The sequence below is a fragment of the Amia ocellicauda genome, chromosome 4 (assembly GCF_036373705.1).
Source record: "Amia ocellicauda isolate fAmiCal2 chromosome 4, fAmiCal2.hap1, whole genome shotgun sequence".
In the NCBI taxonomy this organism is placed as follows: Eukaryota; Metazoa; Chordata; class Actinopteri; order Amiiformes; family Amiidae; genus Amia; species Amia ocellicauda.
In genome coordinates this window covers 15,964,879-15,991,583 of record NC_089853.1, presented here as the reverse complement: position 1 = coordinate 15,991,583, position 26,705 = coordinate 15,964,879, and the positions used below count along the sequence as shown (strand labels likewise).

Genomic DNA, 26,705 nt, shown 5'->3' with positions numbered 1-26,705 from the left:
TTTAAACATTTTCATGGGAAATAACTTAAGGCAAGCACAATCTAATAGCACATAAGGTCAGAGCTGTTGAAGTGTCTAATGCAGACAGTAGATTGTGCAGAGTGCATGGCAGTGTGGGGGGGGTTGTATGCTCTTGAGAATCCAGGGGGGAGTGATGTATCCGTAAGAGGCTCATATATGCAATAACCTCTGTTACCTGTATGTTAGCACAGTTCAAGACATGGCCCTGTGGGTGTAACAGAGCTGCACTGAGGTCCAATCCCCTGGTGTACGGTCAATGTTTGTGCCCCAGATATAGGCAATACTGCCCTGGTGGCATGTCACCAGCACAAAAAAGGATGCTCCCTTTCCACCATTACATCTGCAGTCTCAGTCTCCCTTTCCTTCAGCACAATCCTCACAGCAGGCAAACTAAAACTGTTCCAGTGTATGTGCCTTTGTTCTCTGTGAACATCATTTAGCCCCAACCATTCCTCATCCCCCAAAACAAGCTCTTACCATAAGAGTTAGCAATAGAAAGGGTAATCCATGGTGGCAATATCTATCATTAGCAGCTACCTGGGGAACATGCCAATACAATACTTTATGGCATGTTTATCTACATTACAGCAGATGCAGATGTGACTGCATTCACACTGTAGAGCAATATTAATCCAAGGGAGGCACGGCCATCCAGCCAAGTGTGTGTGTGTGTGTGTGTGTGTGTGTGTGTGGCGGGGGGGTGGGGGAGTTGGGAGGGGGAGCAGTGAAGCTAGGGTTTGGAGAAAGGTGCGTCATTCTGCCCTTGTTCAGATGACCCCGAGCAGGTCTCCTGTAACCCCTGAACCACACTGTGTGGCCCCTGTCAGGGAGTGAGCCCTATCTCTGGCACTTTCTCCAAGGTGACCCAGCAAGTTTATGTCTGAGCAGGGATTGGAGTTCATTAGCATTTAAAAAGATGAGGTTTGAGGGAGGGCACGGTAGAATATGAGGTGTATGGATATGAAACTGGGAAGTATTACAGACACAGTCACAAAAGGAAAGATTTGACATGGTTGTTATTGTTAAATCACTACTCACGGTGGCACGATAACAACAACTACATCGGGTAAAAGGAAGTTCTGAAAATTGAAATACCACAACAAACGTGTGGTTTGGATCTGGAAGCTCTACCATGTATTCCAGGGTCTGCTGTTTACTGTAAATCAGACATGGGCAAATGCCTGCCACAGGCAAAAGAAAACAGCGATGCGTGTCTTTGTTCCTGGTCATAAATATTGTATTTATACATTGTCTGAATAATTCACACTGCAACATATTACCAACAGATCCAGGATAAAGTCATATAAACTGTTCTGTCATTCAACATGGTAATACTACCTTGGTAGGAATAGAATGACTAATTGAGATTAAAGTAGTCGGATGACTGACAATGATTGCTCAATAGGTGGTTTACTGGAGAACTGAAATACACTATTAAAATACAAGTCAGGTAAAAAACCAAGGTCCTGCATATGATAGACGCAGCACTTGTGCTGTTGGGTGTGTTGTAGCAAAAGGCTCACCCATGGACGGAGGTCTGCACAAATTAAACCTGTGTAGTCTTCTCAATTAATTATTTAACACACACACACACATACACACACACACACACACACACACACACACACTCACTGCCTTCCCCCCATTTCTGTAGATAAAGCCCTGCAGTGTGGAAATCAAGTGCTGTGTCTTAGGAAATTATGTGCCTAAATGACTCTTCAGCACCGAACGCCAGGCTATTTCCTGTGAACTGCTTGATTTTCAGCCCTTCTACCTCTGCACATCTGTGCCTCGATGCTCTCCAATTAAGCAGGTGCCAACCTGACAAGATCATTAATGATCTCTGTGTACCTTATTCATGGGAAGTCTGCTTTCCTTTCCTGTGCAAATCCAAGACTTGCAAAGCCTTTCAAATCCACGAGCCCCCACTTAGAATGAAGTCCAGGGAGAGGCCGCTCCTTGAATTTCAGGATTCAGAGATTCTGACTTCAGGCAGGCATCTATTGTAGAATGCAAATACCAATATTATAATTATCATTATTCAGTATTTTTCGACTCCTCTTGTCAGTGTACAAGTACAGTGCACCTCACAGAGACAGAGCTCTCATTAGCAGTGCTGTTAAAGTCAGATTTCTGCAATGCCAAGGATGTCTTTCTTAGCTCACTGGGCCACAGGCTAAAACACACTGAACTCCTGGGAGATTGATTCTGTCGGGAGCTTGGTTAAAAATGCCAGAGTGCAGTTCGGAGGCACTGAGGATCATAATTGTAGGCCTTCTGCATTGGCACAGTAGGTGCCAGTGGAATGCCAGGCCTGGTAGTAAACACTAGTGCAGAAGGCAAGAGGAAATTTCAATGGGGCCGGGCACATACTCCTCTCATTACTGTGGCTGGCAAAAATAAAACGTCCCAAGCAACAGACAGTGCTTAGCTAAATATCAGGGGCATCTTTGTAGCTTTTTCTTCCCTTCTCAAATGCTAGGGAGGGACTCCCGACAGCAAGTTGGAAGTCAAGGGAGGGATTCTCTTTCATGTTGTGAGCAGAGGAAACCCGGAGAAAGAAATGCAAGATGATAGACATTTTAAGATAAAGATAAAGAGGAGGGGTGGCCAAAAGCAGAGAGAAAGAGAGCAAATAGAAAGAGAGGAAGCAAAGAAACTGAACCTGTGACTGCACGTGTTCCCGTCTCTACTCATTTTCTTTGTGAATGGTAATCAACTGTAGATGATAAATTATTTTCATTGTACCTTACAGGAAATGCGATTACAAGCAAAAACAAAACAAAAAACTTCTGTACATGTTCATAGTGCGCTAGTGCAGAATAAATGTCTCTTCAGAATATAGAGTAGCTAATATGAAGGGACAGGGATAAAGATGGTAGATAGGGTTGCAGATCTTTTAGCTGCGGAGCTTCTTCTCATCTTTGAAGAGAATACACAACTCTGGTAAAATCAGTTTAAAGGCGTGCAATTTCCTTTTCCTCGTAGCCTCAAATTATGTCCAGTTCCCATGACAACAGCCCCAAGTGAACATCTAAAATAACATCCAGAAACAATGAGACAGCAGATAAAGTGACCTTCAGAAGAGAGAAAAAAAAAATGGAGCCGGTATAAAAGAGACTGCAGGGAGAGGACTCGGTTACCACTTATTTAAGAATCTTTTCATACTGTGCTTTTAAGACGTTATCTGGCAGCCTTGGTTTTACCTTGTAGTTTACCCCGTAGTTTTCACTGAACTTGTAGTGTCTCATCTGGATTTCAGCTATCAATGTCCCAAAGAGAGTGAAAGGACAGATTTTTATGTTTTTTCCCTGACAATTTGGGGTCTGTAATGTAGGCACAAACGCATTCCTCTCCCCAAAGAGTTATTCCTCTATACAATCACTGAGCAGGAAGGAATAACTGTCGTAGCCACTCTGGTGTAATCAACAACATCATCAAAATGGAGATTTGAGAATGAAATATGATTCAACTAAAAGTGCAACATGACTATTTTGGAAGCACACTGAAGATGTAATGTGGTTAGATGTAAGGCTTATTGTTTTCAGGGAGAGACACCTGATACCCTTTCCAGCCTTGCAAGGGAGATGGAAAATGCAGACAGATGACAACTGCTTCTCGCTCAAAAAGCTGTCAAGTGCCATGAAAGACTCCACTTGGCTCTCACTGTGTGGCAGTCCCCATAAAAAAACTAAGCCCAGCTTCCCAAAGTGTGAGATGAAAGTACTGGCAATGAGACAGCACCATAGCTATGGAAGTGGGGGTTGGAGGGGGGGATGGGGTCTGTGGAAAGCAGAAGGCCTGTGAAGCCTCCAGCATACTGTCTCTCTGTCAGCCAAGTATGAGTTCCTCTGCGTTGACTTTAATGTGCTGTCCTGTGCAGAACATTCTTCGCTGGAGAACTTTGTGTTCAGAACATCTTACTGAAAAGTTAGGCATAAAAAAAAAAAAAGTCTACAGAACTACTGACAGAGACCTACAAGTTCTGTGCTCACAACTTCCAATTTTGGGACATTGACACTGCGTGACTCACAGCTTTCCTACGGACAATATCGGAATCAGCTATCAAAGAACAGAAGTATCATCTCTGATCACCTTCCAGCACCTCCTGAAAATTCACCTGCAACTGTTGTCTCTGTTAGCACAGCTCTACTTCACAACTTCCACTGCTGAAGATGAAAGTCATGCCTGCACTTTCTGTTTGTGTGTACTGTAGTCCTGCACCTCATTTTTTTGATGATACTATACTTATCAGACTGAAAAAGTTAAGAGCAAGCCAGGAAAAAATTTCAGATATCTCCAGAGGAAAATAAATAAATACATAATTTACTAAACAAAACAACAAAAAAACAACGTTGGCAAAAAATGTCAGCCACTGGGATGTCTGTTCACCCTGTCTTAGCCCAGTTAGCTCTTCAAAAGGAATGCTGAATGTGCAGAGGGGCGCAGTTTCTGTTCAGGAGCGGAATCGCTGCAGAACTCAATCTGTGTTAACTCTGCAGATGCAGCAAGGCCTGATGGGCAATTTTAAGACTGTCATGTTTTCCGGTCCCAACTGTTGTCATTTGTACCCCCCTACCCACCTTAAGAAAACTAATACATGTACACACTATCCCTTTGCCGATATGCTTTACTGCCCTCTTGAAACATTATATCTCATTAGAATGAGCAGCCTTGATAACGGGATAATGTGTGGGTGGCACAACACCAAGCATGAAAGGGAGCAGACACAAACACAACAGAGATGGGCCTCATGCCTTATGCAGTGCCTGATATTTATAACTGTAGAATGTATTACCGTAGGTGGCTTGTTATTCCTGTAGAATCTTTCAGAATACATTATTGTGGTTTTACCTCCCTTATAACATTCCAAAGCTGCTATGTACTACCCACCTGGTGAACAATTCCAGTGTTTCCAATTTCCAATCTGTCGTCTTTCCCGCTAGTTTTCCAGACAGCAAATATGACAGGTTACACAGGGAGAATCTCTGACATACAGACGGGATGGATGGGTACTAGAAAACAGCTCTCACATTCTTAATTCAGCTCCCTCATCCCAAATGGCCAATGCGCTACTTTTTCATTAGGCTTAAAACAGCCCTGCTTCCATACGGACTCCAGAGAGGTAGCAGGGTAAACGGCAACATTTAGCTGAAACCCCTCACCCCACTTGTACCCCTCCTTTTCGGTCAATCTTGAAACCTCTTAAGCAAGGCAATATTCCTTGGTTAAGCAGGCAGTCTCTGGGAACTCATAAACAATTTTTCATGTCTGAACTGTGCTTTGTCAACCAAAATCCCACAGAATTATGTACTGGAGCCCTCCTGGGAATGGTATTCCCTTGGATACTTTTACTCTTCCTTTGCATCTCTGCATTTTACTATTCCCTCCTTACTATTCTGTAACCCTTTCAGTGTTGAAGAAAACAGTTCATATTCTACATGGCTACCCACTGAAAGGCAACGATAAAGGCCTAATATTACAGATAGGAACAGCGTAGCATAAACCATAAACTTGACTCTGACTTGAATTTGTGCCTCATACCTAGAACACTGATCTGAATCTTCTGGTTTACAGCAGCGCTTTAATGGAAGAAAAAGTTAAAATGAAAAATGGCTTCATGTAGATTTTGAACGTTTTGAAAACATGTGCGTGTCTGTCATGAAGAGAAGCTTTATAAAACGGAACACACACACAATATTTTCATATATATTTCGATTCCAAGTTTGATGACAGTGACGAAAACTCTGCCAGACACCAGGGTCATGCTGATTTAACGAAGGCAGTGCGATCCCGAAAGTTGAAATCTTTCAGCCACAAGGAGAGATGAATGAACTTGAATGGATGTTGTTTTAAACACAGAAAGGAAGTTTAAAACAGATATTGAAATGAAAAAAGTCAGTAATGGTGTAGATAATATCCTTTCAAAAAAAAAAAAAAGCATCTTTGATCTTAGTGCAGGACCGGAAGGCAGAGACAGCATTAGTATTACTTTTAAGTCCAGAACTAGAAATAGACTCAAATTTTATTTAGCATGTGTTGAGAAATAAATGTGCATAGGCAAGATTGCATACCAGATAAGGTCATTTAAAACTGGGGGGCAGCTACATGAGATACAATTAGATGCAATGGCATCGAAAGGCAAAGCCTTTCTTAAACTATCTCATTCTCATTAGGACAAGAAGCATTTCAAGGCTTCTATGATGGTTTCCATGCAGGTAAAGGATCATATTTTTGACTCTGGATACAAAACTGTGGCTTATGTGGTCAATACACAATCTGTCCAACTGCTGCTCTCTCTTGACTGGCTGAAGACCATAGCTATTATGCAGAAGTACTTATACAGAAGAATTATCTTGACCTATTGATTGCTTGAGCTGCAGTCCATGGCCTTTGTGTACTCCAAGCCACCAATCAGTCAGTCACCTCTGTTAATTTCGTGAACAGGTTCTCTGTCACTCAGTGTAAGAATTCAACATGATTGTGATAAATGCTTGCAAAAGTGCATGTGATAGGACTATCATTTTAATCCTAGGTAAAAGCTTCCATTCGATTAGCTGCTGCACTTTGTAGCTTGTCCTTTTAAAATAATTCTGGTCCTAGAGGGCAACAATCTAGCAGGTCTGACCCAACAGCATCTTCAGAACTGTGAAGTGTTGAGAAATGCGTCCAATTGAGACAATAATGGGTTCAAATCATAAAGTTAAGAGCTCAGGTAGAAAAACAAATCCCGAGGATGCTTATAACCCTGCCAGGACTGGAGCACCGTTAGCAAGAAAAAACAAAACAAGTGCATATGAATGGCTTGAAACAAAAGTATCTTGGCAAATAAATGTTTCAGAGATGTGACTGAGTTCCACAGAACAAAAACCAGACAAAACAGAAGCAGAAGGCCCCATGACTCAAAGCCGAGGGCTGACAACAGTGATCTGACCATTTTACTAGAGAAAGATACAGAGGAAAGCAAGGAGAAATGAGAGATCTGTTTTCCTTTGTTGTGGCTGCTGGTGATTTGCACCGCATGATCAATTTGCACTGTTAGCTAGGGTAACCAATAATGGGCACAGGAAGTTCGAGTGATGACAGACAGCTGCTGTCTGAGTTCTAAAACTGCAGCTCGAGTGAATGATCAAAGGTCCACTGACTACACATCACATTTACAACAGGAAATTCTACTGTTCGCTCATTTGGCATCCCTCTTTTGTTCCTGCCTTGCTTTGTCCATAGAGTGCTGTTCATTAGTTACTATTGACGGATGCCAGTCTTTAAACTGTGCCAAAATATAAGCTCCAAACCATGTAGCCATGCTCCTAGCTATAAGAATTCATCACTCACATCTGTCAGCATCAATTGATATGAAAAAAGCATTTCAAAATATATATGTCATCCTAATAATACTAATAATTAAACTTTTTATGAATATCGTACAGCCTCTGAGAGGACTGTCTCCATAAATCTTTCTGCAATTGTAAAGCACGATTTACAGTACTCTGCTATAAAAGGTGGTACATCATGTAAGAAGCGTCTTCTTTTGTCCACTCCATACGTCTCCACAAAGCCGCATAAACACCTTACACACAAGGGGTTTTGAAAACATGAAGCAAGTCATGCAGAGAAACATATGCTTGAAAGAAAGGAGGCAATACTGCAAAATATCCCATTTAATCTGTTTTACATAACTGAAAAATCCTGCCGCAGCATTCTTACTTTCCATTGTTGATTTTGTTGTTGTTGTTGTCAGACTATTTTTAGAGTCCTTCGAAGCCAGTGCATCCTCACACATAGGTTTCAAAGCATTTCCAGCTTAATCCTACCCTATTAACTTTGGATTTATAGTTGGCAACATGGTGATTATGCATTTACATTAACTCCTCTTACTTTGGTAATTATTGTTGTTGTTTTTGCAGTCATTCAGGCAGATTTAGGAAAATAATCGTTCTCACACCTTTGTTTAGAGGGGGTGGGATACGGATTAAAAAATGGAAGCAGAAAATGAATTTCTTATCACACGTTTAAGGAGAGACATACAGTGTAATGCTAAAATCGCATTGCTCGGGTATTAAAAATAAACGTTTTGGCAAAGCAAAGAATAGGTTCGGAAAAGCATCTGAACAATCCAGGGAAAAAGGCAGATAAAATTGGATTTTCTACCCTCTCTGGAAGTAGCTTGTTCACTTTCATAGGAAACGAGAAGATTTGAATCAGACTTTCTTACAAGGAGACAGTTTAGTAGGGAAAGGGTGAACCAAACCAAGTCTGTTCTCAGAGCATCAGTAAGGATTTCACAATTGGCAAACCCCAGTTTGGGGCACATCATGAACATTTGTCAGAAATACGGTACAGCACTAGGTTACAGTACCAAGCATCAGATCAAAAGCATCTTAGTGTACTATTCGCTACGTTGGTGAATCTTGTTTATTTTTATTTATTTTGATACCTCGACAAAAAAATTAAAATTATAATAAGAACAACCAAAATAATAATAAGCTTACAGTAATATGGATGCCAATTTGCTTATGAAATACGAATTCTGAGTGAAACAATGTGTTTTTATAGTAACCATAACGACAAGGAGTGGTAGTTTAAGAAAACTGAATGTCCAAATGGAATTACAATGAAAACCATGGATAGCACTACTTCTATGGTATTATCTTTCTTTACTTGCTAAAGGACATCCCCCATCCTGAACACATTCAACGCCTTCAGTTTTTACAACACAATAACAACAAAACAGCTTCAAACTGAATAATTTAATAAAGTAAAATCAATTATAATTTTGTCTATTGTTCCTTACCTGCAAGAAAGGGTAGAAGTGCATTTTACAAAGGCAGATAAGGTATAAGATGTTTCATGAACTTTCTCCCATCTGCAGTGCAGAGCTGTTAAGCTTTCAGACCCAGAGAAACGCACTAGTGAGATGAACCTGTGTTCAATAGGACACTGAAAGGGCTTACCTTCATTAGTACGGACTCACTCAGCTTCTCCCGGTTGACTATCTTTATTGCGACTTTCTGACACGTGACACAGTGGACTCCAAGCTTCACCAGTCCTGCACACAAAACAGAAGAGACAGCACAGGTAAGAACAAGGGGGTTCACTTTTTCCTTAAACACAAGACAGGCACCAATCAGAGGCATCTATACCTAAGGATGAATTGTTCCTAAATACCATTGATAAAAGACAATACAACAGAGTTAATGGAAGATTTTAAAAGGGTCATGTAATTTGTTTTACAGCTCTGAAAAAAATTTAGAACACTGCAAAATTATCAGTTTCTTTGGTTTTACTATTTATAGGTATGTGTTTGGGTAAAATTAACATTTTTGTTTCATTCTATAAACTACTGACAACATTTCTCCCAACTTCCAAATAAAAATATGAAAGGAATGGAATGACTGCTATACATGTAGAGATGCTGATTTAAGAAAAATTTACAGTGGTCTCTTAATTTATTCCAGTGCTGTATACAGTAAGGGGAAAAAAGTATTTGATCCCCTGCTGATTTTGTACGTTTGCCCACTGACAAAGAAATGATCAGTCTATAATTTTAATGGTAGGTGTATTTTAACAGTGAGAGACAGAATAACAACAAAAAAATCCAGAAAAACGCATTTCAAAAAAAGTTATAAATTGATTTGCATGTTAATGAGGGAAATAAGTATTTGATCCCCTATCAATCAGATTTCTGGCTGCCAGGTGTCTTTTATACAGGTAACGAGCTGAGATTAGGAGCACTCTCTTAAAGGGAGTGCTCCTAATCTCAGCTCGTTACCTGTATAAAAGACACCTGTCCACAGAAGCAATCAATCAATCAGATTCCAAACTCTCCACCATGGCCAAGACCAAAGAGCCGTCCAAGGATGTCAGGGACAAGATTGTAGACCTACACAAGGCTGGAATGGGCTACAAGACCATCGCCAAGCAGCTTGGTGAGAAGGTGACAACAGTTGGTGCGATTATTCGCAAATGGAAAAAACACAAAATAACTGTCAGTCTCCCTCGGTCTGGGGCTCCATGCAAGATCTCACCTCGTGGAGTTTCAATGATCATGAGAACGGTGAGGAATCAGCCCAGAACTACACGGGAGGATCTTATTAATGATCTCAAGGCAGCTGGGACCATAGTCACCAAGAAAACAATTGGTAACACACTACGCCGTGAAGGACTGAAATCCTGCAGCGCCTGCAAGGTCCCCCTGCTCAAGAACGCACATGTACAGGCCCGTCTGAAGTTTGCCAATGAACACCTGAATGATTCAGATAACTGGGTGAAAGTGTTGTGGTCAGATGAGACCAAAATCGAGCTCTTTGGCATCAACTCAACTCGCCGTGTTTGGAGGAGGAGGAATGACCCCAAGAACACCATCCCCACCGTCAAACATGGAGGTGGAAACATTATGCTTTGGGGGTGTTTTTCTGCTAAGACGACAGGACAACTGCACCGCATCAAAGGGACGATGGACGGGTCCATGTACCATCAAATCTTGGGTGAGAACCTCCTTCCCTCAGCCAGGGCATTGAAAATGGGTCATGGATGGGTATTCCAGCATGACAATGACCCAAAACACACAGCCAAGGCAACAAAGGAGTGGCTCAAGAAGAAGCACATTAAGGTCCTGGAGTGGCCTAGCCAGTCTCCAGACCATAATCCCACAGAAAATCTGTGGAGGGAGCTGAAGGTTCGAGTTGCCAAATGTCAGCCTCGAAACGAAACCTTAATGACTTGGAGAGGATCTGCAAAGAGGAGTGGGACAAAATCCCTCCTGAGATGTGTGCAAACCTGGTGGCCAACTACAAGAAACATCTGACCTCTGTGATTGCAAACAAGGGTTTTGCCACCAAGTACTAAGTCGAAGGGGTCAAATACTTATTTCCCTCATTAACATGCAAATCAATTTATAACTTTTTTGAAATGCATTTTTCTGGATTGTTTTGTTGTTATTCTGTCTCTCACTGTTAAAATGCACCTACCATTAAAATTATAGACTGATCATTTCTTTGTCAGTGGGCAAACGTACAAAATCAGCAGGGGATCAAATACTTTTTTCCCTCACTGTATACAGCTACACGGATGGAGATGTATTTGGTATTAGAGTAACACATTTTTTCTTTACACATGAACAAGAAATAAATATAATAAAAGCTTATCATTACAGCTTATTCAACAATTGTCCCGTTTCATGTTTCCATAAGTAGGACAAAAAAAAGAGCAGAGAATATGCAGACGTAATAGCTTAGATTAATACCAGTAGTCAAATGCTGATATTAATGATCACATCTGTGATATTACTTGTCTTTTAGCACATTTATTACTGACATTTTATTAGCATGTGTCGCCAGTTCAGGCCTATTATTGTTCGTTTTCATTACAGTCTCCATAAAAGAAGAGTTCTTCTTGTGCATACAGAAGGTCACTTGTGTTCAGCAGCTAATCTGTGAAATAAGATAAAGAGCCAATCAATTCCCTTAGTAAGTTAGTAAGCTGGGTTTTTAGCATCTTCACCTCCATTTGAAAACATTTCATTATTTCACATTGCAGCCCCACAAAATATTTACCTTAAACCCCCTTGGGCATTAAATCACGTATCGCAGAAAGCAAACTGGTAAGTAACCTAAACATATTGATGTTCCTGCAAAACAGGCTGCTACCTATTACGCACAGAGAGCTCTACTCCCCACTGAACTGCGTCAATAGAAAACAGCTTCATTTTCTTTCTTTTTTTCTTCAAATGCATATTTCAGCATTACGTATCAATGTTTTACCACTGATTTCCCACAAGGAAACTGGATCGTGGATCGGGCGGCCTAATCCAAGGAAAATCTGCCTTTGAAACTGCCTTCATCATGTACGCCGCATTTTAGGGATTTATTTAGTATTGAAGTCAAAATCACCCCCGGCTGCAGCAAATTTCCTGTCACCTCGACTGTTATATGTGGGGGACACATCCTCAATTCCTTCATGTATAAGAGACTCGGTAATAGAGTTCGCTTGTATGTTGTTACCGTGTTTCAATACTTTTTGCTTAAACGAAATGCACAACATAGAAAAGGCTTGCCTGGGGAGATTCCATTATTCAAAAGAACGAAAACACAGTAAAGCAGTTCAATTTAGAGATCCCTGTTCTCTGTATAACCACGCTTAAGAACAGAAGAATGTAAGAAAGTATAAAGTTGTGCTCTGTGACAATGCGAAGGGTGCTATACCAAATAAAAATGGATTGATAAATAAAATGGATTTATAAGTGGAAGGAGGTCTATTTACCAATGATGCTCATTTGGTGGATCAGTAATTTAGTGATCCAAGAATCACATCCACCAGTCTACTTTTCAATGATTGCAAGGAGTAGGCTTCAACAGCATGGCTGGGGAGTTTGTCCTATACGGCCCCAACTCTCTCTGTAAAGAAGTGTCTGCTGTTTCAAGACAAAATGCCACTTTTATCCTTCTCCTGCTGTACCACATCATGTTCAACACAAAAGCTAAGCCTTAGATAACACTTGCGATTTTTTAAAGCAATTATAATCCAAAATGTATATTTCAGTTGCTAACAAAGGATAGGCATATTAAGTAATGAGATGAGGTTAGGGCTTTGGGAATTCAGAGGTGACATTTTAAGGTAGACGAGGAGAAAGCAGACACACCGTGATGAGAGTGAAATAAATAAACCGACAAAAAACACAAAGCGTCTGTTTGGCAATTAAACATTGCTGGAGATCTCGGAAGAGTCTGCAGTTTCTCCCTGGGTTCACAGGCGAGCGAGGACACATTATTCAAATGGCACCACACAGATAATTAAACAATAATGAAAAGCCGCGAAACACGGGCGCCTGGCCCACTAGCATGAGCTTTGCAGAGCAGATTGCAAAAGAGGACTCCATTTACATCGAGATGATAATCAGAGCAAAGGGCTGAGGAGAGAGAGCAGTAAATAGAGCTAGCAAGCGAATGCTATTGTTGATTAGCTGTCACTTAACACTTCCCCCCCCCCATACCGTATGATTTCACCCTGAAATTCTGCATACGTTTTTTGTTTTTTTTTCACTAACGAATGTGAGTTACAATAATAATCTCAATATTTGCAGCCCCTGTGCTCACTGAACCTAGCTTATGAGGAGGGCAAGTGAGGTGTCAGTCTCTGAGCAGTGGGGAAATGCACTCGCCAAACCAACGGCATCTCAGACTAGATCTCAAGGTTGTGTTTTTCTCCCACTGTTGCTAAAGGTAAAGATACAGCTTATAAAAAGAAACGGTCATTTACAGTAAAGGAGAAAACTGTCTGGCTCCTGTCTGAGGTAGGAAGGTGACTCTCTACTAAACATCTAGTAGGGAAAAAACAAAACAAAGGGACACAGGCCGACTAGTCTAACACCCACAGCATGTAGAGGCCTGCGAGCTGTTTGTAGGTCAGCCCTCCTCCTGCTGTGACACTGAATAAGAAAAATATAGGATTGGTGTAAAGGTGGAAGTGAAGTTGTACCATTTCTGGTGGAATGTAGCCATCACTGACACCCTGAGACAACTCAGCAGCAGCTTGCAGACGTTGAGGTTTGCCTCAGTCAACAGTGCTGGAGTCCTGCTTGGTCTGCTCACAGTCAGACATCACATGAAGCAGAGCTGAAACAAGACTCTTTAAAGAGAGGTCTAAAGAGCATTAAGATAATTCCTTTCTTTTTGGTAATGGATTGCACTACAGGCGATGCAAAGTAAAAGTTTAATTTAACACGGGTGCTCAAAAAGCTGACCCAAACCTGCCATGCCACCAATGAATAGAAAGTCATTGATTTCGTCTCTCTCTCTCTGTCTTCTTCCTTTGAATCAAAATGATCAAAAACTCCTCCATGCAGGATGCCATCCAAATCATTATTTAAGCCCGCACACCCAGGGCTGTGGGTTATCATCAGTGCGTGTCTTTGTACTCCAGCTGTTTGGTGATCTGCTGCATCGCCTACTATCCGAAATCCTAAATAAAGTCTGTGCCAGATGTTGTCCCCCCTCACCATCACATAACCACACACACACAAACACACACACACAATCTGTCAACAACTCAGCCACTCAATTCACTTTAATGATACTACAGATCTTAATGAGCCAACAACACTACAGTCTCTCAACCACTGAACCTACCAGTAAATGAGAGATCTTGCACACCATTTAAAGATGCCTTCAAATGCTGCTTGGAGCCAAAATAATCCCCTGTTCTTACATCAGAGCAAGTGATTTATTTTAAATGTGCATTCATTCATAATACTGCCACTGTGAAACTGATGCAGACTTTGGAATCTTACATTGCTCAGCCACAGTTAAGGAGAATTTTGTATATATAACCCTGGAACTAATCATCATAGGTAAAATAAAGGAAGCGTACTGTCAACCCCCTTCTACCATCCCTTCTTAGAATGAAGACATTTTCTTCCCCACCTTCCATAAGGCAGCATAATTAGTGTGAGCAGATTTCAGCAGATGTTTGTCTTCCTTTTCTACTGCTTCTAGACTTCAGGTCATCTCAATGCACACTGCAAGTCATATTGTTCTAGAATGTACCCTCAAAAGTGACCGTCTTCCATTTCTCCCATCTGCCGCTTGTAAAAGTGACTGCAACTTTGAGTCAACCTTGTTGTAGAGGAACTGTAACCTAACCACAGATCAGAGGCCCACCAGGTCAGCCACAGTGTGATGGCAGGGCCTACAGGGCTTTTCTCCATGAAGTCTATGGCAAAGAACGGGAGCCCTGCCAACCTCATCAACGCAGCGCTGCTGGGGATGGCCTCGCATAGCTACACTGCATGTGCACACAGCAGACTCAGACACACACACACACATAATCTCTCTGCCTGCCTGTGAGGAATCAGCTGCCTAGACACTCCAGACTGTACAGTGTCTCTTCTTTTGAAAAGACAACCAGGGCACCAGTCGTAGTGGAGTCTTCTAGTTTTCATACAAATAGCAGCGTGAGGATATGTGTCCCTGCATAGTCATACCAGAGAACTGTTCTGTGCCGCCAATACACATGTACAGTCAAGGGTACCTGTCACAATGCACCAGGGCTGTGAACTGCCTCACAAATATACCGACCACAGTCTGTCCGGGATCATAATCTGGAACAACAGCCAATATAGAATAAATACAATTTCCATGGAACGAAAGTGTTAACTCTGTGAAATGGCATGCCCTTGAAGTTGTAACTTTTTAATGAACTGTAGTCAAAAATCCCTTCTCTTAATATTAAATTAGAAGACAAATTCACGTTCAGAGGAACATTTCTGGTTTTGTCCCCAACCCCCCTCTACACAACATCTCCATGTCTCTTTATTGAGCACTCTCTTCCGTCTTCCAGAAGCCCAGCAGTCTGCAAGCATGTAGAGACTGACAAGCCTAACATTAAAGAGTAATGGAAACAATTAGCACTGAGTGTCTCTCACGGTGTAGTCCCATTAACTCTAATGTAACGCAAAGCCTTCCTCTTGTGTCATTTTAATAAAAATTTAAAATATAAAATGAAAAGCCGCAAGGACCAGACCACCATCGTCACGCCAGCTGACTAGAAAAGAAAAAAATAAGCTCAGATAAATTTACTGTCACTTTTAAGTCAAATTGTATCCTGGTTATGTTAGAGAACTGCCTTGCTCATTTACCTTGAGGTAATCCATCAGGCTGTGTGTGATGACCATTGCAGACACGCGCACACAGCCACGGCAAGATGAGCTTTGAACGGGCAAAATCCAACTGAGGCCTCTTATCCCAGGGATCGATACCCAAGTGCAGCCCCCAGAGTACTTCAGCCAGGCTGGGGGAGGTCCAACAAGCTCTTCCTATCACGAGCCGGTACTTAAGGTGTTTTTAAGGAGCACAGCCGCCCAGCTGCAAGAGATCATAATTGAACAGCTCGAGCTTCAGAGGCAGCACGTTTCAAAAAGACGTCTTCCTGTCCTTACTTTCTCTTCTTCCTGTGGAATCGCCAATTATAAAGCAGCCGCAATGGAGCAGGGAAGTCATTGGGGGAAGAGTCATACCGCTCTCTCAGGTAACACTCAAACTCAGAGGAGTTGTGAGGTCGCACCCACCTTGCAGCCAGAGAGGTCTGGGCTATAGGACTCCACCTGCACTGGCTTATCGAAAGCCCCGATCACCTGAGCCAGCCAAGGTCTTATGATGGCGAATGTGCTATAAAGCTACCTTTGCTGCCTTCTAGTCTTCCTTTGCATGCCATTCTCCAGTGTGCATTTTGATCTTCAGTGCCCTAATGCTGGTCTACATTTTAAAATCATCACCGGCCCAGTACTGAAGTACTGTAGTGCAAACTAAAGTACACATCTGCCTATCAGGATTATTTTGGTGAATCAATAGACCTCTATGACTCTTAACTGAAGACTTTATTATAACCGCAGTGACTGCAGTGTAATCAAAACTAATCGGAATCAAAACCTCACAATGCCGCAATGACGCGACAGTAAATCAGTTGCCTTGGGGATACAAATACTTAGAAAACTATTTTGTTTGATAGTTTGTTTCATTAAACTGCAGTACACAGAACATTTGCCGTCAGTGGGAAAGCAATATTAGACATTCTGCGATTTAAACGCTCTAACAGGCTAATTGGCCTGAACAGCAGCACAGTTTAAAAATACACTCACAATTTGTCATCTGAGGAGAGAATTGCCATAACATGACAGCAGAGCATTTCTCTGTAGCTTTGGAAGGGAGAGACCCTGCACGTCTGTGTGGATGTCAACATAAGCCGAGATCCCCCTTTTATTAGTTACCCACACAATAAAAATACAGTCTCTGCAAAAATACTGTAATGCAGAAAAAAAAAGATAATACATTTGGTGGATTTTTGTCAATTGTTTGGAAATGAACCAGTGAAAAGGACAGGTACTGAATAAAAAAAATATAGTACAATAAACAGCACTTTAATGTCAAAACTGTTTGAAAACTTAGAACCTGAAGTCTTCATGTTCGCTATGCTTTAACTGATACGCAGTGATGTGAAGTATATCCCCCTCAGGTTAACTGTAGTTGCCCCAAAAATACTCTTCCGCCTCCATCTTGCAAGCTTTCACAGAGAGCCTACAGCAGTCACCCACCTGTATGAACCTCATTTTCCCCTAACCCCTGCATCCTGTGCTTCCCCCCCACAATGACTCATGCTGGTTTTTGATAATGGAGGGCCAAGTGAAAAAGGCTCAGCTTCCAAAGACTGGGGATCGTTTCCACAGCTGTGTTGACCCCACAGGAGCCCTTCCTTCCACTTTCCACTGATGCAGCTGTACCATCTTCACTGATTCACTGAGGAAGGCAACTTGCTACACGTGACACCTCTACATGCCACTGATGTAGCACAATTTAGTTTTTAACTGTGTAATTCATAATCTAATGAGGGGTCTACCTAGGCTTCACTGGGATTTGAGTAGTAGGCTGAACCTTAGCATCATTTTGATTCATAACTGTATTTATTTATTTTTGATATGTGAAGCTTCCTGACTTTTAAGACTGGAAAGGAAATTCAATCATAACCTGGATTACATGCACTTACAGCACATGGGTCTGTTAATTTCCTTAAATGTGTCGTTTTCTTTTTAGGAATAGCTGCTGTACAGAAATCAGTGTAAACAAATCAATAAGGCTCAATAGAAAAAGCATGTATGAAAGTACAATGAAGATGTTATTGTGCTATTTCTGAACTAGCGTCGTAAAACACAGAAGCTTCAAAAGCGAAATTACAATACAAGAGCTCAGGATCTAAAACAAGGGAAATCCTTTTATTCATGACGCATGTTTTTCTATAATATAGGTATGTCAAATTCCTGATGAAAGACTTTGCTGCTATCAATTGCACACTCTCTTTCAACCAAACCAACCCTGGGTAGGGCACAGCATGTTAAAACCCACCCTGATAAAACATCTCAAAGGCAGGCAATGAGAAACACATCAAACAAGTTTCAAACGCTGAAGATGATTTCTTTCTTTCTTTCTTTCTGGCTGTGGTTTTGCCAATGCAGAACCCCAACTTGGCTCTTTGGGATGCTTTATGAAAAGTTTTTCACCATTCTCATGACATTGCGAGACGGGGTCTTGCCTCCAGTGTCTGAACGTGAAAAGCAGCAGCCCTGATTTCAGAAACAGCCTCTTTGAATTGCTGGTTTAAAAAAAAAAAAAACTAGATGTGTAACACAGAAAACCTATAGGGACACCAGGTACCTTTCTGGATTTGAGTTTTATACACTATGTTGGGCTGCACAGTGAAACATGGTACAATAAAATACAGTCCTAGACAAAAGTATTTTGAAACCCTTCATTATAAACAAAGTTAACACAACACTTTCTACAAAACTGAATAAATTAATGATAAGTATTTCTAGAAATACAAACTATTTCTTAAATTACCTTAGGTAACTGGATAACATTTTTCTTTCAAATGCAGAGTCTTGGAACCATATATGTGTGCGTGTGTGCGTGTGTGCGTGTGTGCGTACGTGCGTATGTGCATGTGTGTGGGGGGATCTGTAGGAAGGCCTAGGTTATTTCATATATTTTCCCTGATAAAAGGGGGGATATGTAATTACAATCCCTGATTACGCTGTGCGAGAGGCGGCAGTGATAGCTGGGCACATGGTGTAGAGGCTCTGTCAATTAGAGTGGCGTTTAAATGTTACACAATGTAGCAACCCATTCCAAGCTGCCTCTGGGACCCTCTCTGCTAATATTGCTGCGGCTGCTATGAACATCTGTTCCTATCAGAAGGGCAGTTCCTCCCGAGGTTGCAGTGATTAGTAATTGGGAGTTAATGGGTTAAGGTGCAGTCCCCAGCGATGTGCAGAGAGAATCCTACCCTCCCCTCAAGAGAAAGACAACATCGAGCAATCAACTGTTTCCTCGTTCCCCTCTAGCAAGCAGTATTGAAGACTCTGCGGCTCCTGATCTCCAGAGAGAGCCTCTCATTGTTTGCAGCACGTGCCCAGAGTAGAGAGATAATAAGGATTAGAAAAACTTCCACTGCACCAATTTTTTTTTTTTTATAAACAATGTCCGACAAAACCCTCTATCACAGTAATGCCCTATGGAGTAAGAAGACATTCACTCCGAGTCCCCCTCTCTGCCATGGCTAATCGTCTGCCCAGAAGATTAACCCCTAAACACCTTAGCTGCCAGTGTCTTTGATTTCAATTATACAAATTTTGCATTTTAAACATATTTTCCTGTATTTCGTTCAGCCTAAATGACGACCAACAGTCGTATAATTTCCCGTTTTGGCAAATCGTCCTGCCTGCTGGTCATTTCACAACATCGCGTCACTTTGTTTGTTTGCACTGCAGGTTGTCTGTGGCATTTGCAGGTTTTTCCCAGTTGTCCTTACAGTATCTGAAAGAGTAATCATGCTCCTAAGATCTGAAACTAAAGAGCCCTTAAGCCAAGAGTCTACAATCGTCTCATCTCTTGGTTGTTGTTTTTCTTCTTCCAGCAGAGCTCTCTGGTTTACTTTTGCATATGTTTAATCTAACATTAACTACTGGGGTCATTCCTAAGATTTGGAAAACTGCATGTGTTACCACTACATAAGGGTGGGGATACTAGTGTGCTTGATAATTATCGACCGATCTCTAAACTATCTTGTCTTGCTAAAATACTGGAGTCATCAGTAAATATACAGCTGCATTCTTTTTTAACTGAAAATACTATATTGAATGAATTTCAATCTGGTTTCAGACCAGGACACAGTACAATCACAGCAACCATGCTGGTTATAGTTGTGTTGCTCTATTCATTGACCTGTCTAAAGCCTTTGATACTGTTGATCACTATGTTTTGCTGAAAACACTGTCATCATTGGGCATGGATATTAGTACATGTTTGTGGTTTAAAAACTACCTCAGTGAAAGAACTCAAGCTGAAGCTGTAGTAATAGATTGATGTGAATTTTGCACTTGCAGTCTGATTTACAAATTTTACAAAATTCCTTATTGACCTTAGATTGGTTTTAAATGGAAACAAAACAAAGTATATGGTTTTCTCAAGGTCTAGAAGCATTGGTTTGGAAAATACTTAAATTACCCTGGACAATTCGGTTTTATAATGTGTCCCTTCATACAAATACCTTGGCATTTGGTTAGATGACAAACTGTCTTTTAAAACCCACATTGCTGAGTTTGTGGGTTTTCAGAAGTTCAGATTTTTTTTTTTTTTTTTTTTATAGAAACAAAGCATGTCTGTCATTTAGACATAGAAGGGAAATTGTGCAGGCCACCTTTATGTCTATACTGGACTATGGTGATATACTTCATATGCATGCTTTGCATCGGTTTTAAAACATTTAGACTCAGTCTATCACGCAGCATTACGTCGTATCACTGGTGCAAGCTTTTGTACACACCATTGTCTGTTATACACTTCTGTTGGTTGGGATTCCTTATCTTCTAGAAGGGCTAGACATTGGTTATTGTTTATTTATAAAGCTGTCCTTCAGAAACTACCTCATTATCTGTCATTAAAATTGAGATGGAGAATAAGCACCTATGAATTACGCTCACAGGACTGGCTGGTACTAGAGGTACCACAAGCTCAATTTCATTCACCTTCAATGCTCCCCATTCATGGAATGCTCTGCAGGAGACCCTGAAGTTGAAGACCACTGTGTCTATATCACTTTTTAAACAGTTATTGAGTGACCATTTTGTGTGTGTTATTCATAAAGTGTTTAAACTTTTTTGTTTTATCTATTTTAAGTCTGTGTTTATGTTGATGCTTTTATTGTATATGGTTGTAATACAGGGCATCACTGTAAATGAGATTCAGTTGGTTTTCCCTGTATAAAAAAAAAAAAAAACCTTAACTGAACTAATCATGGGCTTACTTAGGCAAGATTAACATGATCTTTAGCCAGCATCTGAAGTCATTAATAGGACCCAAGGGAGTAGGATGCTCCTATAGCAATCCAATGCATTAAGTAACATTCAGGCATGCTTATTAAGAAAACAGACAATGTGAAAGGTGCAGGTGCAAACATATTAATTTAAAAAGCAGGCTTAAGGTGAACACTTAGATTCAAACTGTTCAACAATCAGAATTGCTGACAATCCCCAACATTTATTTTGAATGCTTTGAAACATCAATAGTACACCAAGGTAAATCAAGAGACAGTGAACATCATGTAAACAAACATCCAGGAAAACCGACAGTGAAGCCAATAGGTATTTTTTATATGCTTTCCTCTTTGGCCCCAGTCAGAAATGGAGGCTGCCTAGTTAATCACCAACAGCCACCTCAGCTACCCTAATTGTGAAAACTGCTTTGTAATGCAGGTTACATCAAAAGATAGCTGAGCCTACCTGAGCTCCAGTCCAACTCAATGCTCTCTGAATTGAAACGCAGCTTTATACAGGGATTAGAAAAGCAGGAGGGAAGTTTCCACCAACAGGTGTGTGAGGGATGACTGTAGTGAATGAAAGACAGCCAAGCAACCATGAAGGAGAAACCAAGTGCCTCAACTAGACGTTTCTCATCTCCCCGCAGACAGGATTTGACTGCTCCGAGGAACAAACGTTTCTCAGCAGGAGAGAAAAATGGTCGGCTCTGCCTTCCTGCTGCACTTAATCTCAGAAAGTGTGAAAAGCTCAGTGACAGCAACAGCCGACCCACAGACTGGCCTCTTTCTCTCCGTGTACGCTGAACTCGCAAAACACTTTCAGCCACATTGTGTTATATGACATATTACCAAATAAAGCAGGGGAAAAAAGCAACAAAACCGACAAAACCACTTCGAGCTGAGGCTCAGCCTGTGAGAAATGTTGACACCCAGTGTAATGTGTCTAAATACCAATGACTCTGCCCTTAATAAAGATGTCCTGGTGAATAAGTGAAGTCCCAGCTTAATGTGATGTAATGTCCAAAAAATACAGAGAGCAGGGCCAGAGCAATTTCGGAGTGCTTAATGGCAAAAGAAAAGCCGTCAAAACACAGCTAACAATGCCTTACTGGGCCGGAGGTTTAAGTCGGATCTATTTTTAATGTAGTTGTGCAAGATCAGCAAAAAGAATGTATAATTAAGCAAACATGAATTATTCAAATTAGCGTATTTTAATTAAACTGGCATGGTGTTAGGAACTGGCTGATCATAGCCCCCTGGAAAGTCAGATTTAATAATACCAGTAAATATGCCAACAGCGCAGAGCAATTGCTCACGAGTTCTTTCACGTTTTTAGAGAAGGCATTCACTTTTATCTCAATGCGTTCACCTGGAAAACTCAGTAAGGGAATGTTTGAGGCTTTCCTTCCTTGGAGATTCTCTGTTCTTTTGCGATTTGAAATGGGAAGACTTTGACCACTGACTCTGAATGGCATGTTGAATGAGGTATTGTACCGTCACATACCTAAATACATTTAGTTCTGAAGCTGAACTGTGAAGAATAATGGGCGTGCTATGTATTTCATGACAAGTACCCATGTGCATAGATGTTTCAATTGAAGTCCAGAAGACTGACTATGTTAGCTACCACTGTAATCACTGACAGCTGCCACATTGATCTATAAAGTATTCACAAAATTTGCCAGCTCCAAAATTCACTACATTTGTATTTACTGCTGAGAGTAATACACTAAGGGAATGCAGAAAATGTAAAGGCTGAACTTTTATTTCTTTGTATTATTCTTAGTTTTTCTTGCTTTTTTTTCCCCCTGAACGAAACCTTTCAATTAAACCCTTTTCTTGCAGCTGCCAGGAGCCTTGTGGCTTGAATCTGCCACCCACACACCATTCCCTTCCCACCGCTAAATGGCTATCATTGTTCTGCATGACTTTGGGGGCTATTTTTAAATATGAGTTATGGAATGTAGAGCAGAGTGGTACAGAAATATCTAGTTTTCATTGCCTGTTTTGTTTTCCCTGTATAGTATTTTTACCAAGCCTTTTTTTCTCTTGTTGTTGTTGTCATTCATCGCTTTCTGATGCTGTGAATCATGCCTCTGCTTTTCTTTTCCCCAACATCAATTTCTCTTTGCTGTAATTTTTAATGTTTATCGCCGAAATTAATCAGTACTATGAGAAGGCACACTGCGAGGCCTCCATTTTCAGTTTTCAGAACAGATTTCACCATTAACTTCCTGCTGAAGAAGATACAAGGCCCTATTCTGAAAGCGTGAGTGAAGTATTAAAAAAAAAAAAAAAAAAAAAAATTGTACTGGGATAAAAAACTTTGAAATGCCATTTTAATTGCAGGAAGCAGCAGTTTGATTTCTCTTCTGGGTAATTTCATGGTAATTTTGGAGCTCTTATCTTTTTTATTTCTTAACAGAAAGGCCCTTGCTCTGAGCCTTTAGTTCTGATAAACTCAGAATACTAAAAATAAAAGCCAATTTTATTTTTGCAGAGAATGCATATTAAATTAGTAGTTTTTTTCCCCAACTTTTTATATTTCTATATGCATTACAACTTCCATTTGTACTTTGTAAAGTTACATGTCACATACATACACATATACATGAAACCTGGTCACGTAAATGCAAAAATGTAACAAACTGCGGACGACACAAAGATGGAAAGAGATGGAAAAAGAAACAAATTGATCCAAGAACAAACAAAAATATTTGATATCATTGCAAGAACAGATCAAAGAGGGACAAAGGAAGCTATCGAATCGATCAAGGCAACCATATAAAAGATAGGAAGATTAAATAATAAACTTATTGTGTTTGATGATGATGATGACGATCAAATGTATACATATAACCATTCATTCACCTATATTAAATAAACACTTCATCCATTATATATGTGATATCAGGCAGTTTAAAATGTGCCTACAAAAACAAACAGTTGTGTACAGTTTCTTCATTTTCCTGCTAAAGCAACGAAAGAGGTTGACGTCATTAAGGCACAAACAAAAGGCAAAATAAATACATACACAGAAGGTTTATTCTTTTATAACAAAGGTAATAATGCTGAGAAGAAATGTATATAAACATATACATTCAAGAGGGGAAGCAATGAAAGGAGGAAGACAATCATATACTATTTTGTAGTCATTTCAGGAATAGATGTTAAAATGGAGCAAGACTGCAATCCTTGAAGTGGAATCTATTGCTGTCAAAACCCACTCTGAAGTCGCAGATTGATATATTTTGTCAGCCTTTGAATTGTGAATTTATTCCAGTGGCAAGAGTTTCTATAGACTGCCCTACATACATTAAGAGGGAAGTGTGTGCTTAAATGGGCATTGTAAACTCATTCATAATGAGACTTGCGGGTCCTTGGGGGAAAAGGTTTCCTATCAGTGTCGGCTGCTCTGAATATTTGTTTCATTCATTAGTTCGCAATCTATGCAAATGCTAAATGGTTATTAAATTAGCCCCGAAAGTGTCTCCAGAATAATTATAGAAACCATCCGCTGAATATTAAGATAAAAATGTGATGCTCGCGATGGTCCTGAGAGAGAGAGACAGGGGACCGCCTTCCTCCAAGGAGTCGATATTGCAGGGAGCGCGAAAGGTGCCGATACAATCTGTGTTAAATTCATCCGCGTCTTCAGTTTCAGTGCTTTCAATGATAAATTCAATTATACCTTGGGAGGCTTATGGAATATCCCCAGCTGGATTGTGCAGTACTTTCTTATTATAGGAAAGGAATCCATCTACAAGAATACATACAGGAGATAGGGAGGATTGAGAGATGATTGTGGAATGTAGTACAGAATATATCTCCCAAAAACAACAAAGACTGATTTTCTTTTTTTTTTTTTTTAAACCTGTTCCACAGAAACAGAGGGGGAATAAAAGGCTGGATATTTCCCTGAGCAAAGCTAACTCTTATGGATCCTTGGAGCCCAGATAAAAGACAAGTTGAAGATGTCTCTCTCTTGTTAACAGTGTAGGAAAATAAAGTACTGGAACAGAACCTAGGAAGTACAGTCCGCTGGATTTTCCTAACGTTTCAGTGGCTGCCCTGTCATTTGTTCACCTCAGCACTGCATCTGGATTCTCCCCTCCAAAGAAGTTATGCCTTGGATCTCTGTGTGCATGTTAATATTAGACACATACGGTCCAGCACGAAAACTACACTTATTTACGAAATAGGTTAAGATGAACTGTAATCAAGGAATGTGTATAAGTCACGTTGGCACACGGGCACCCCAAGAGAAGCTTCATTTCAAAACCAGGGCACAAGTGTTAATCATGAAGGCAGTTAACCTGACAATCTGCCCTTTGTTTTTCTACCTCTTAGCAGGTGACCTAGACTTCTTTTAGTGACCCTTGGATAGCTTAATTAAATCGGCATTTGTCCTCTTTGATGAGACAGGACTGACTTGTAGTGAATGATGCAAATTAAACTAGTTTTTGTATTCAAATCAGATTGATGCTGCTCTTTTCTACACACACACACACACACACAAAATTAGGGATATATGGGTGTTAGTACAGCATTTTGGCCAACAGGTGTATTATATGCTCAAATGGCCTTATTACCTACCAGACTGTGCAGTTCACAGCTCAAACAATGGCTGCCTTAATCAATAGCTCACACGTAAACACTAGTGAACTATAAACACATGCCCAGTGACATGACTGGTTTGAAGCCATGATCGTACAGATGTTGCATAATTGGCTAATCTACACTTAAAGCTACAAATAGGATGTTTCAAGACAGTTAGATATCTGTACACAAAACATATTGGTGTGTGGACCTCTGTGCTAACCAGCTGGAGGCGAAAACAATCTCAGCCATAGGTTCAGTCCGATCGATTCCATGGCACCCCAGCATATCCCAGCCCGGTTGATACAGACTGTTACCTCATTATGAAAAGCTGAGCAACTAAATGTTTTGGTAGTGCAGGAACGCAGAACATCATTGGGCTCATTACCAGGCGACGGTATGGGTTTTAAATTAGCCCTGTGAAAAGGATTTTCTGTGGACGAACGTGGAATGCTTTAATTATGCATTCTGTGTCCATGCTTCAAAAGGAGGCCTTTTAATTTGGAAATAATTAGTCGAGTCTAGAGAGGCGGAGGGGGGGGCAGGGGGAGGAATTAGAATATTATCCCTAGCCGTTAAGTTCCCTGGCTAGTGCACACTAGAAAAACAAAGATTCAAGTCTGGGACTCTTCATATATACATATATACACACACACACACACACACTATATATATATATATATATATATATATATATATATATACACTCACCTAAAGGATTATTAGGAACACCATACTAATACTGTGTTTGACCCCCTTTCGCCTTCAGAACTGCCTTAATTCTACGTGGCATTGATTCAACAAGGTGCTGAAAGCATTCTTTAGAAATGTTGGCCCATATTGATAGGATAGCATCTTGCAGTTGATGGAGATTTGTGGGATGCACATCCAGGGCACGAAGCTCCCGTTCCACCACATCCCAAAGATGCTCGATTGGGTTGAGATCTGGTGACTGTGGGGGCCAGTTTAGTACAGTGAACTCATTGTCATGTTCAAGAAACCAATTTGAAATGATTCCACCTTTGTGACATGGTGCATTATCCTGCTGGAAGTAGCCATCAGAGGATGGGTACATGGTGGTCATAAAGGGATGGACATGGTCAGAAACAATGCTCAGGTAGGCCGTGGCATTTAAACGATGCCCAATTGGCACTAAGGGGCCTAAAGTGTGCCAAGAAAACATCCCCCACACCATTACACCACCACCACCAGCCTGCACAGTG

The 26,705-nt window shown here is 40.8% G+C and overlaps 1 protein-coding gene across 1 annotated transcript in view; it reads right to left on the bottom strand.

The window, feature by feature from the left end:
- The window catches only part of brsk2b (BR serine/threonine kinase 2b), a 285,057-nt gene that overhangs the window by 137,329 nt on the left and 121,023 nt on the right, over window positions 1–26,705 (bottom strand). The window contains exon 2 of the mRNA XM_066701102.1: window positions 8,976–9,070. Within this exon, the coding sequence (XP_066557199.1) occupies window positions 8,976–9,070 (95 nt within the window). The remainder of the gene's footprint in view (window positions 1–8,975; window positions 9,071–26,705) is intronic.